We start from the raw sequence: 14,070 nt of genomic DNA, 5'->3' as shown, positions 1-14,070 counted from the left end.
CTGAGTTCAATCCCACACCCCACATATTGTACTCTCAACAAAATAATAATAATAATAAAGTTGATTCTAACACCAAAAAAGACGGAGAAAATAGAGGAGGTGAGAAATGTTTAGAGAAGATGACTTTTCTAGGGCATAACTTGTACACAATAGGTAAGGAAAAAATGTTATAAAGATTCAATTTGGGTCATAATATTTTGCTCCGTCCAATACCCCTTAGCCTGTTTAACTAATTCAATCATACGACTTTGATTTTTTTTTTTAAATCTACATATGACTCAAATGAAATAAATTTAAAAAAAATATTATCGAAGCGAGCATAGCTCAACGGTAATTGGAGACTTATTTTTTTAGTACAGAATATGAATTTTTGAGATATCCATATATTAATTAAATTTGTCAAACTCATTAACTTAAGTTTTTAGATTGAGGAGTGGTTTATTTATCCTTAACAATAATATTACATTATTGGCCTCTAAATAGACTAATCACATAATTCCTACTACAATTATATCCTAAAAATTAGCTTAATGTTGCATGATAACTAAAGAGTGATCAAATGTCAACATGTATTAATGGTGTTGAAAAATGATAATAATTGATGCCAAAAAGAAAATTCTAAATAGGAAAAACTAATACTACTATTAGAGTAAAGAAAAAAAAAATGGTACAAGAGAAAAACTACCAAAAATACACTATATATGTGTAAAAAACATAATAATAAAAAATAAAAAGTTGCACGGTAAATTTTCTAGACAAAGAGACACACATATATGATATATAAATGTTGGGCTCGTAAGAAAAATGCAAATAAAGTTTCGTTGTGACGTTTATGTCCAAAGTGGATAATATCACGCCATTTTTTGTCAATTGACAAAAAATTAAAATACATTTAAAAGTATAAGAATAGAAGTTGTATTTAAACCATATAAAACAGATAATGGTAAAAGAGTTTTATATTTATAAGATTGAATTGTGAGCAATATGCAGAGTCTTATCTTTAAATAGATATAACGTTTTGAAATAATTGTCTCTTATTTATTTATTATTTTTATTTTTTTGAAAGCAACCATTTGTATTCTTATTAAATATTAATTTGATCATTAAATGTAATATGATTTTAGTTATATCATTGAGTTGTCAACTAATAATTTATTAAACTTTATGTATTATTTTTTGTCATGAAGGTCATTTATGTCATTTAGCGCTCAATTATTCCCCCTCACTTCCAATTTCAAATTTCACCCCTTCTTTCTTCTTTCTTTCTTTCTTTCTTTCTTCCTTCCTATTGTTTTCTTTCTCCTTTCTTACACTTCTTTCGCATCATTATTCTTTCTAGGAATCTTCCTCTTTCCACAACACTTATCAAACTGTCATATTAATTTTGACAAAATTGTGAACATAGTACAAGCCTAAATTTAAATTTAAGAAAAAAAAAAAGAACAAACCAATCAAACTGAATTAACTCAATCAATTTGTGCAATATATGTCAATCAATTCATATGAAAATTCGAAATTCGGAATAAATCAATTTCATAAAATTCATCATTCATAATTAAATAAAATCAATTTTATAAAATTAGCCAACATCAATTATTTGAACTGATAGGTTGATTCAACATAGATTATTATTTTGTATCATAGGAGATTTCCCACCTAGATAGACCTTCATTCTTTCAAACGTCAAAATGTGTTTAACTCCTTCAAAGATTGAACATTAAAGTTAAAAGTGTTTACAATTTGATTGCTTATTAATTTTGAAAAATAAAATAAAACTCCATTCCTTGACCCTTTTTTCCACTGTTCAATTACATCAAACTCTAGAATTTATCTTTGCTGTCATGGCATGACATTTATTGGAATTTTACCAGAATTATTAGTAACAAAATTGGAGTTGGGAGTTGGGAGTTTGGTCAAATGTAGAACATATATTTTAAACAGGAACAATAACATAATTTAAAATCCAAATTGACCACATATAATGGAACTTTGAGGTAAAAATAAGGGAACATTTAGGTTCACATAATTACTATAATAATAATTGCAATTCTGTCAAACTATGAATTGAATGCTAAAAGATGTGATTCTTCTTTTTGCTTTTTGCTGTTGGACATGACAAGCTATTTAATGCTTCCCCCAATGGAGGTGAAGCTAATTGATTTCAAATATTTTAAATGACTAGAGGAAGATACCAACCTTTGTTCTAGGTTGAAACAAGTTTGCAGAAGGCCTGCAGATCACTTTTGTGCTTCTCAGCAGCTCCTCCTTTCTTGTTTAATGACTGTCTTTGACGATGACGATTTCTTGGTGAAAAAAAAATATGTGATTTGCAGGTATGAAGAAGCCAACCTTCGAGGCTAGCCGCTTCGGAAAACCAGATGGTGGCAAGTCCTGTCACAAGGATAGGGGCAGTCGATGGCTTTCACCGCTGCTCGGTCGAAGTACCAATCTCCAACGGCCAGTGCAATTGGCTGCATAATGTCAATCCACAACATTTCATCAAGTTCTAAATCTGTTGATCCTAACTCTTTGTATTTACTATTTGTTGAGACAGTGTGTTCACCTTGTTTCCAATGACTGGAGAATTATCCCCGAACCACGTGTCCTGTCGCTCCGTTTGGCAGTGAGCAAAACATGAGTTGATAAATAACCCATTTTTATAAGATTTTGAGAAATCACCAACAGCATTTAACATTTGGTTCCTGAACCCTGTTTCCAGAAACACAGCCACAAAAACTCATTGAGTAACACTCTTTTTCTGATCTTTTCAATAAGAGCTTGATCAACTCCTAACTGGAGAAAACTACCTTGAAGAAATTGAATCTGAGGTTGGTTGCATTTTGCATGATTTAGTCTACAATCATGCCAATATCCAGCAGGATCCAGAGATGGTGGGGCTATACTAGATTGTATCTGTTTTCAAGTGAGAGATTGTATCATTCAAACCCCAACCCGAGTTTAAAATAAAATATTATCGCATTCTCAGCTTGGGAAAATATACCTGCCAGGAATCGTAGGCTGCATTGACGAGAAACAGAGGGGTTCTGACTCCAGCAATTAGATTTTGTGGGAAGAAACACTGAATTTGGAGGTGGACGGAAAAGTGAAGTTAGTTTCAGAGCAGTACACAGTTTTTCTACAATTTATCAGAGCATATCAATGGCAGCTTGGGCGCTAATTAATTACCGAAGTTGGATCAAGGTGGTTGGTACAACCAGAAGGCAGATTCCTTTTCGCTCCCTGCAACAATCATTATATAATTGCACAAGCATTTTAGATTTACACTGAGCTTAGAGAGGAAATACTCAAGAAACCAGAACACCAAATCAAGAGAAAATAAGCTCAAGTAAAAAGTGTAACCATTGCATAAGGTGAAATCCGTTGACACAAAGGCAACGCTGAAAGAATACTAGTACAAGTAAAAAATGTAACCATCTCTTAAAAACAGTATTATCTTTACTTTTATATCAGAAACAACATGAACATATTTGTATAAATGAAGAAAAAAATACAAAAAATGATCTGGGAATAAGATACCCTGAACCTGAATGGAAAATAAAGAGTATACATATTTAAAAAATAAATAAAAAGTCCCACCAAGTCTGTTTTCATGAGATTGACCAAACGCCCTCACAAGATCAAAGATTCCTTGATTAAGTCGATTTGGAAGTTCTCTTGCCCAAAGAAAGTCAAAGTTTTTTTTTTTTTTTGTAGAGTTCAGCCTATAGAAGCCTAAACACCTATGAGATTCTGCAAAAAAAAGCTTCCTACTTGGTGTATCTCGCCCTCGGTGCGTTGTTTCTGCTATCAAACTCCAGAAAGCCTATATCACATCTTGTTGCATTATAAACATGCCTCTCTTTACTGGTATTTCTTGCATAACGTTTTCGACCTTAATAATATTTTATGCCCAGATCAGTCGAAGATTTGGTCCTTGAGGCTTTATGGGGAGGGATGTTTAGAGGCAAAGCTAAAACTCTTTGGAGCTGCGCAGTTAGAGCATTGTTTTGAAGCATTTGGAAGGAAAGGAACAGCAGGGTCTTGAATAGTAGACACCCGTCTTTAGATGCTTTTTGTAATTGTGTACAATTCCTAGCATTTTCTTGGTGTTTAAACTTTAGGAATTCTTTTTGTAACTACAATGTGATGCTTATCCGTGATTGGAAAGCAGCTCTCAGTAGTTTTTGAAAGGTGGGGGCTTTCTCATTCCTCAACCTTTAGGCTGTACATGGTTCTATCAATACATAGTTTCTGTTTCTTATTTTTTTTCTAAAAAAAAAAAATTCCTAAAATCTAGAATTGATCATCCGAACTACTATTGCACTGAACTTATCATCGGTTTATTTCTGCCGTCATACTGTAAACACCAAAATTATGAACACCATGATTCAGTATACATTTCATGTCAGTTTGTTTATGGGTTCTAGAAAGGATTGGTGATGTAGCAAAGCTATAATGATAGTAGATTTATCTAATAGAGAGACATTTGTGAGTGTCTAACATACACGACTAATCTCATCAAACAACTATCTAACCTTATAACGCTTCATTGTTAAGAAATTCATTCAATTTTAATATTCTAGCCAGGTACATAGTTCACTAGCTAAATAACCACTAAGTTAACTCATAGTGGTTGATGACAAGTAGATTATTAATATCCTCATAATTTCTACAGCTTTTTAAATTGAATCTTCGAGTTAAAAATTAATATTTTTATGCTTTCCACAACGTCAGGATGGAAGGGAGAAAAAAAGGAAAAATTATGCCAATCACAAATGTCCTGATAGCAAGACAATAATCATCTTCTATGCTTCCAAAATCTAAAACAACAATAGTTTGACCTCCTGAACTTCCAAAGAATTACTCCTTAAAGTCAGTGTATCGACTTACTGGAGGTTATTTTCTAATATTAATTTATTAACCGATAGGACAAGAAAAACACAAAGCCATATATTAAATACTTTAGTACCTGCAAACCCACCACGCCACCAAATAAGCTCCTAATAAAGTGCCCTCCAGATATATCAGCCCTGAAATTCCATGAAAAACTAATGAATACTGGACTTGCAGCATCTAATTTAACACATGGCTGATGATTTTATTTATAAGAGCGATTGCTGAAAAACACAACCAATAAAATTCAAGAATTCAAGGGCATGAAAGCATTTACACATCAAGGAATAATCCAGCATCACTCAGACATTTCACTTTGGTAGTTCTTGGAAGTAAGTCTCGAAACTCATCACAGTGTACAATAGATGCCAAACCTCCAGCAGAGCAGCCCGAAAGCAAGGCCTGAGACAGGAACAAAATTAAAAATCAGAATTAAGAAGTAAAACTAGCTGAGATGATGTGGTAGATAAACTAGACCTGTTTTGCAAACCGCATTCCCTCGGCCTTCAATGCGTTCATTGCAGCCAACCAAATCCGCTGTCCTCTAAATTGCAACTGTGCAGCCTGTAAAATACTCGCTCTATTTAGTAGGAGACATACATGAGATTGCGAGATGATAAAAGGACAAAAGACAATTGCAAAATGGGACCAGTATTCCAAGATTTAAGCAATGATTTTCTAATTCAAAAGCAACTAATATAAAATAATTCTTCTTTCATTCAGTAAGTTCCTAAATTTTGCGTCAACTCATAACTTATAAGGTAGAGAGAAGAATACAAAACTTGCAATTTACAGAAGTATAAGCAGGGAAGGCCTTAATATCTTGTTATTATTACAAGGATGAGCAGAAGAATACTAAAGCAGCTTCTGAATGCTAATATATGCCAATTTGCTGCTCTCACAAATGAGTAACAACAGAACACTGTCTTCAGAGCTAGATATGAAATTACATTAGGAAGGCACTAGAAAATGAAAATAAATATAGCACAAACCTTGTTTTCAGAATCCCCAGTAAAAGAGGCACCATCACAGTAACGAACCTTTACTCGATTCCAATTAAAAAAATCTGGAAGGCACATATGAACATTGTAATTGTTAGTGAATCTATGTGAGGAAAAATATAAACGGGAAGTGAAGAGAAAAATATTAAATTAGAGAGAAATAAAAGAAAACCAGGATTTTCTTCAGCTTTGTTGCTCAAAATTCCTGTAAATGGTATCTGCTTCTCCATGAATCTGGATGATCCACGCCTGGTTGTTTTCCGGTAGACACAATTCCTGATATTATTACACCATCCACCCCCCTGCCAAAAGATGCCGGAGTTGAGGTCGAGTAAGGACATCTTAGTAATATAGTATGATGGCAGAGTAAAGTTGCAACTATCATAGCCAACGATAGAACACTAAGCATACTAGTACAATGAGAATCCTGAGCATATTAGTATAACTGGCTCGTCTTGGAAGTTAAAGATGTTAAGATCATCAAACCAGTCGATCACAATACATCGAGATGAAATCATTTTGGACCAGAGTTTTTTTTTTAATTTAAAAAAGGAAAGATTATTCAGCATCCAGACTGATCAAAGGTTCAAATTTAGAATCCTAAACATATTACATGCTGTCGAGTCATCCCTCCAAATTGATGCTTTAGCTAATGTATTCAGGAAAGGATTCTCTTACTTCTTTTCTAAACCTCTAGAAAGTGAAGAATTAGAGAAAAGTATCAATCTCAAAAAATTGGTAACTTATAAATTACTAGAGACATATATAGAGACAGACGCATTTGGTTGACAGTTCTTAGGTATGGGAATTTCATCTGAATATTTACGGAACCCGAAAAAATAGATAGGAAGAACATCAAGTTTGAAATTGATTGACACATTATGAAAACATGTTTTCTTTAGTGCCATTGTTCGAACAAACCTCCAATTGAACAAGCCAGCTATTTGCTCCTGACCCATATCCCCGATGCAAGTGATATCCAGGCAAAGTTCCATCCAAACAGACTGCAAGGAGTAAAGAGAGGGAAAAAAACATGAAAAATTATCATGGCATTTCAATGCATCGATTGTGCTGAATTACAGGAAAAGAAGTCTAAATATCCGCCGCTGAGAAGTTAACAAATATTTGGGAAAATTAATGATGGGGCCTAATATGAAATAATTCCTACAGCTGCACAAAGGATTAAAAAAGGTAATTCATAAAGAAAAGGAAGAAGATAAAGTGTAGTGCAAGTAATGGATATAGAATAAATCTGGACAAAGAAATCCAGTATCCACAAAGAGTTGTTGTGCAAGGCTACAAATAGAAGCGGCAAATCAGAGACCACCCTCTTCGATTTCACATCAACAAATCTAAGTTGCAATAACAGAGTGGGAAAAAAAAAAGATAGTACCTGCTTGGGTTGCATCTGCACCATGAATGAGAGTGAGTCCCACCATAAGAGGATTAGTGGTGGCAGCAAAGGAAGATTCATAAGAGTCGAAAATGGATGAATCTGAGAGATTATATGGGTGAAAGGCAAGAACCCAGTTGGTAAAAGGGAGTACTAATAAGAGAAACCCATGAAGCAAAAGCTTGGCCATGGCTGTGCCACTGCCTCCGCTAGTCCCACTGAATGAATCTTGTACTCCCAGAGCAAAAGGGGAACAAACAAATGGAAAAAGCGGAAAAGCGCAGTGGAAGTAGAAAAGGAGGTAGTATTAGAGCGGCAAAAGGGAAAAGGGATTTGAAAACGCGTGGAGCTGCAGCTGGCAAATGGGGGAAGAAATTATTGAGGAGAAATGTTGGGCATTTGGCTGTGATGAAGCTGAAGCAGAAGCAGAGGAAAATGGGGGAAGAAGCGGACGAGGACACAGAGATTAGCGGAGAACAACGTTTGCCGGGGTTTTATGGCACCCACCCGGCACGCCTGGAATCTCATGCAAGGATTTTTAGCCTCCACAGACGGGTAAAGCTAAAGCCACACCCGGGTCATCCATCGAGTGTGACAGATCAATCCTCACCGTCAGATCGGAAGCACCGATATCAGACGGCACCACGGAACGCCACACACGTTCGTCATCTGTGACGTTGCTCTTGCTCTTGCTCTTGCTCTTCAATTATTACTGTATTAAATTTAAAACGTATCATAATTCAAAATCATTTACTCTTTTTTTTTCCTTTTTGCAAGGGAAAATCATTTTATTTACTTCTGTTATTTTAAATTTTCAACTACGTCTGTAATTTTAAAATTTCAAGTTTGAGAATACTTATTCACAAAATGGCTGAAACTGATGTGGCGTGCTGTTATTGGTCGCATTTTTGATCTCGTTTAATTTTTTTCAGCCATGTCAAATTAGAAAGTTGGTAGAAGTTGTTCCGATACGTTTCTATCCGATTCGAATTATCTTTCTTGCTGTTAGATTCACTTAATTAATTGATTCAGTATCTTTTTCATATTCTAAAATCTAATTCTAAAAATTATGTTTTTCATCTTTTCAATATTTTCATATTTTAAATTTAAATTTTTAAAATTTTAAATTACATTGACAAATAAAATTTTTTATAAGTATTTTATTTCATGTAATAAACTCATTTCATTAGGCTAGGAGTAAACTTATAAGATATATACAAATTATATAACATTGAAATATAATAATTCTATAAAAATTATAACATATATCACATATATATAGATAATATTATTTTAGATTGAACTAAATATAGTTGTCATTATCTCTAGTTTACAAATATATTAAAAAGTATTATGAACTAATTTTTAAATTGAGATTCAATTTTCAAATTTATTATCAAATATATATTCGAAAATATTCAAAGTAGAGAATACAACTCAACTTTTTACTAAATACATGGATCACCAGATATCTTTATTGGTATGTAGGCAAACATGGTCCTTTAAATTAATTGTTCAATTTATATATTATTTATTTGAAAAAATTAAAGTAGTATTTACTTTTATAGGATTTAAATTAATCATTTTAAAATATTAATTAGGCTTATAAAAATGAAAAAAAAGCAACTTTAAAATATATTATGCTTTCAAAATTGTGTAAGATCTTAGAAATAAGATTTAATACAAAACATAAAACTTGTTATTTTAATTTTATTTTATTTTAATATGTATTTTTAAAATGTTCGTTTGGTTCCTATACTTTAAAATTTAGTTAATTTTAGTCTTTATAATTTTAGAATATTTGTGTTTGATACCTTTAAGAAGTGGGGTGACCATTTTAATCCCTTAATTTTATTTATAATCTCATTTTTTATATTACAATTTCCACGAGACACTACACTCGATATATTTATTGAAATGTGACAATGAAATTTATATTAAAAAGTTATCATTAGAAGTAGAATTTGTATAAAAATTTTGAAAATTGGGATAAAAACGTCACTTTTAAAAATTACAAATATCAAAACGAACATTTTGAAACTACAAACATTAAAATAAATCAAAAAATTATAAATAAATAAATTAAAATGAATAATTTTAGAATACATGGATTAAAATAAATCGAAACTAAACTAGAGAGATAAAAATAGTATTTTAACTTAAAATACGAGGTGAATTATGATACAAAAATATATATTAAATTTGTTGCAACGAAAGTATACGATGGGGAGAGAAAGTGGAAGCGGGAAGCAGCAGAAACCACATGATAAGAACCGTGAAGCCCGCCGCACGAAATAAATAACTCTTGTCCATTGAACTCTGTTTCTTTAATTTTGTTTGTTATTAACTTATTAATATCCTTTTTTATAATAATAATTAAAAACAAAAGAGGAAACCACCGTCTGGATTGGATTCTTCTTCGCATATAATTTAATAGAATAAATTTCAAAAAACAAAATAATAATAATAATAAAATAATACTGTTTTTTTTTATTATTATTAAAGTAAGATCTAATCTCTTCTTCACATTAAAATTTTCACATGAGAGAATCCTTATCTTATTATATGTGACCCACAAACATTACATTACAACATCTTTTTCTTCTCAACAAAGCAATATCCCAAATAAATTCACTTCTAAATAACTAATTCACACATTATATGTACACATATTTTATTAGGATGTGTTAGCTTTGCTTCACCCATGACGTCATGTACCTGTTTTTTTTTTAATAGTAATTACAAGGTAGATCCAACCATCAGATTGGCTCATTCGCAATCAACTTTATATACTTGGAGTTGTTTTCGACTTTTTATTTGTTCTTCGAAAAATATATTGTTAAATAAAATTTGTAAAAGAATTGTATTTTCAATCTACAAGGTTAAACGGATATATTACGTGGTTAAATTACAATCTGATTATTAAATTATTAAATTTGTACTTATTATGTTCTCATCTTTTATGAAGATTTTAGTAAGTTTTTTTAACTTTTTAAGTTGGATTACAGTAGTTTAAAGGAAAAATATTAGACATAATTATTAAAAGATTATTAGGTGGATTGACTTAGAGTAAGTTGGTGTTGTATAAACATAAAATTTATTGAAGGTTACACGTTATTAGACACAAAATTGAAAATTCATGAATTATAATTAAAGAAAATTAAAAAAAAGTCTAAATAAACCCACTTTGAAAGTCCATTTACCAAATTTATAACTTAACATTTAATTTTATATATATTCTCAACTACGTATTTGTAATTTAAGAAGATGTTAGGAAGTGAAAACTTGGGAGCCGGTTGGATCGACGTGACGAATTGATATAGGATCATTTTTTATCTTGATCATTAAGATCTTGTATTTGTTCCTTTGAATAAGGTTGGGTTAATTAATCCATAACAACTATAATTGATTAATGATGGTAGTGTTAGAGTAGATTAAAATTATTGTGAGATTTATGTTATGGTTTGAGAGAATAGAAAATGAAGAGCGGTTGGTTAGAATATAAAGGAAATGGGGTGGGTGAATTGATTTATTTATGGAAAAATAAATGAAAATAAAAGAATTGATTTGAAAGAAGAAGGTTGTGAAGAATGGAAGAAAGTGAAAGGATGGGAGGTGGGCGATTGCGATGGTTGTTGTGTACAGCTCTTGTGTGCACCGACACATAATTAGATAAATTGGAGGTTTATCAATTCCATTGAAAATTTCTCAATCCTAATTTCTAACAATATTTAAATACTCACCGATGGATTCGTGTTATTTCAATAAAAACTTGGTAAGGTAACCTTTTAATTTAGTAAGAAAAAATAGGGAAAAAATATATTTACCTCATCTCTTACCGTCTTACTTGTTAAAATATTTAATGATCGTCGGTAAATTTTACTAAAATCACAATCACACACAACAAAAAATATCAATCAATCGCAATGACAGTTGGTGAAAAATAATGTAGTAACTAGTAGTAAGTTCGAATCTACGTCTCTTTATTTTATTTATGATGTAATATAAAAGCCACGATAAAAATTTTGTGAAATAAAAATAATAATTATTATTATATATATATATATATATATATATATTTGCTCAAATGATATTTTAATGAGAAATCATGCAACCAAAGATCGAATACATATTGATTTAGGTGAGACTACATACTCCTCGACTCAAGAAATCAAACCAAGTACTAGTCGAAAATTTGAGAAATTTGGATAGGACTTAAGACTTAGCAAGAACTTACATTAAAGGTGCGTCAAATGCCACTTATCCAGATTAAACATGATAAAATATGCACTATGTGACATGTTGTTGTGCTTTACACTAATGATCTAACATGTCATATTGTCGCTAAGGTGTCATTGCAATGTGATAACTGATAGGTGCATTTTGTCATTTGTAATTATGTCAGACAATTGTGACCTATGCACATTGTCAATACTAAGCTTGTCAAGGTAATCACCTTATATTTTGTCTCTTATACAATGATAGAGATAACATGAAGGTACACAATTTAATTTGATCCTACCAAAAATATCATCAACTATATACCTAAATTGAAGTGGATATCAAATGGCATTTGGCAGACGTCACATTTGATGCCCAACATCCCTTTTTTGTCTTTGCAAGAACTATTTTGACATTCCAAAAGAAAAGAAAAAACAATATCCCCTAAATTTTTATTCAAAATGATATCTTTTAAATATAAATTTAGATGTGAATAAAGAATAGTTCAATAGGAGCATATCATATTTAACCAAACAAAGTATAAATAATCTAGAAGATTAGATATGTGCAAATTTTCAAAACAATGGATCATCAAAAACATTTTACTTACAAAACAATTGTAAAAAAAAAAAACCTTAATTGAAATATTTAAATTGAATATTGGATATATGACATTTATAGATTGATTGGGATTATTAGTGGGCATGTGAAAAAAGAGGAGCATGATAGCAATAGCAGGCCCAGAAAAGTAAGACTAAGGAAACCTCAACCTGGAAGAGGAATAGGGCCCATGCTCACGTGCGCTATTTGATACTTGATGCACACACCCACTCTCCCACTAACCAATCTCACTGTAACATACATGTTATTTTGTTATTCATGGCGTCGGGTTGGATTCATAAATAACTCTAAACTTTATCACATTCTTATCATGTTGTTAGATGTAAGAGTTCCTATAAATATATTTGTTTTTACCGCACTCTCAATACGCATAATCATTTTTATCTTCTTTATTTTCTCATATTTCTCTCTTTTTTTTTAATTGATCGAAAGATTGGTTTTTTTTTTTTTTGGTGCTGTGGAGTTTGTTGGGAGGAAAATCTCGTTGCATGGTAGGAAGAGTCTAGTTACTGGTCTAGAGGTGCTGATCTCGACAGGCCACCCCTCATACTTGTACAATAGAACGAAAGCGATATTTCTAGCTCGTTCTGCCAACCTGAGTATTTGGTGGACAAATTGAGAACAATAGCAACTACTACGGTCAAATGAATTGCAACAACCATGCAATCCTCGTCGTGATTCCTGGATTTAGGAGTACTCAAAATTCCTATAAATGTACCACCACTCCACCCAATTTGGTAAGTAACTCAGTCTGATACTAACCCACGACCCACAAGAGAAAATTCCACTATGTGAAAAATTATTACAATCACGCATATTTCTCCTTCTGATCCCAATTATACAAATACACTCGCTCAAAGCAAATACCGCTCAGTTAACTAAAGTTGGTATACCAGGCTTAAATAGTTCAATTTGGAGATAAAGTATTTCAATTGGGATGATTAAAACCCAAGTCCATGAGTTAGTTGGAACACACATATTCATCGTACATTTTTAATGTGGGACAACTTCTACTGCTTGGTGAGTACATTCTCTCATTGTATATTTTCGAGATGTGTGACAAACTTCAATTCTAATATTTTACCAAAACTCAATAATACTCACTATTTCCTTACTCATTTAACTCGCTTCTCGCAACTCATTCTTGTTAGCTCACACACATCTCATAGATGATTCGAGCCGAACTCGAAATTCTAGAGAAGCAAATTTTTAGACTTTGAGAGGAAAAGAAAGTATAGGTGGAGTGTTATTATTACTACTACTTTTTTTTCCTCTCAATCAACAAACAAAATTTGAGGTATCATTCTCAAAATCAACTCACATAATTTAGGGCTAGATTTTAAAAATATTAATGATTTGTAGTACAACTCACCCCATTAAAAAAAATTAAAATAAAATAAATTCTGCTATATATAAATATCACTGGCAACCTTCATGTGAAGTAACATAGATTTGTTTTTAGACAACTTAGAGAGTTATATGATAAAAATGAAAAATTTGAAATAAAGAATGCATAACTCAAGTCAATTATCATTCTCCTGAAAAAACTCAAGTTAACCATATAATTTCATATATATAATACTTACTTTAATTTTAATTTTAAGATACATGTTTATAACAAATTCCAACGAGACGTGAAAGTGAGCATAGCTCAACGATAATTGGTATAAACCTCTAACTATGAGAAATCAATTTCTCGAAACATAATAATTATTTTATGTTAAAAAGATTTTTGATAGGTATAAAATTCATGTTAAAACTTCATAAATGGGAATAAAATGATGACTTTTGAAAATATATTACCCTTCTCAAACTACAGAGACTATCATGGATTAAAAGGAGTCGAATCAACCAACCGAAAGAGGAAAAAAAATGGTAGTTTAACGTAAAGTTTAATGTTTTTGTTTAGTTAAAAAAAAAAAAAAAAGGAAAAAAAAAAGA

At 31.5% G+C, this 14,070-nt stretch overlaps 1 protein-coding gene across 1 annotated transcript; it reads right to left on the bottom strand.

Annotated features, from left to right (window-relative positions):
- Nucleotides 1–1,955: 1,955 nt before the first annotated feature.
- Nucleotides 1,956–7,815, bottom strand: LOC111025751 (Pectinacetylesterase family protein). Its single transcript, XM_022303646.2, has 12 exons — nucleotides 7,288–7,815; nucleotides 6,816–6,898; nucleotides 6,067–6,196; nucleotides 5,886–5,959; nucleotides 5,371–5,457; nucleotides 5,171–5,295; nucleotides 4,970–5,030; nucleotides 3,187–3,240; nucleotides 3,002–3,079; nucleotides 2,808–2,913; nucleotides 2,564–2,709; nucleotides 1,956–2,471 (listed from the first exon to the last, which is right to left on the bottom strand). Exons 1-12 carry the CDS (start codon nucleotides 7,475–7,477, stop codon nucleotides 2,358–2,360), a joined length of 1,248 nt encoding a protein of 415 aa, XP_022159338.1. The 5' UTR covers nucleotides 7,478–7,815; the 3' UTR covers nucleotides 1,956–2,357.
- Nucleotides 7,816–14,070: the final 6,255 nt, after the last annotated feature.

The sequence above is a fragment of the Momordica charantia genome (genome assembly GCF_013281855.1).
Source record: "Momordica charantia cultivar OHB3-1 chromosome 6 unlocalized genomic scaffold, Mcharantia_2.0 BLBB01000006.1, whole genome shotgun sequence".
NCBI lineage: Eukaryota > Viridiplantae > Streptophyta > Magnoliopsida > Cucurbitales > Cucurbitaceae > Momordica > Momordica charantia.
Note: the sequence above shows the minus strand (reverse complement) of the source record. Positions and strands in the feature narration are given on the sequence as shown.

Excerpts from the sequence above, each read along its gene's own strand:
- LOC111025751 (XM_022303646.2), bottom strand. The coding sequence starts at position 7,477 with ATGGCCAAGCTTTTGCTTCATGGGTTTCTCTTATTAGTACTCCCTTTT. Across the intron at positions 5,296-5,370 it reads GAATGCGGTTTGCAAAACAG|GCCTTGCTTTCGGGCTGCTC; the intron begins GTCTAGTTTATC and ends TTCCTGTCTCAG. Across the intron at positions 2,710-2,807 it reads TCAGATTCAATTTCTTCAAG|GGTTCAGGAACCAAATGTTA; the intron begins GTAGTTTTCTCC and ends TTCTGGAAACAG.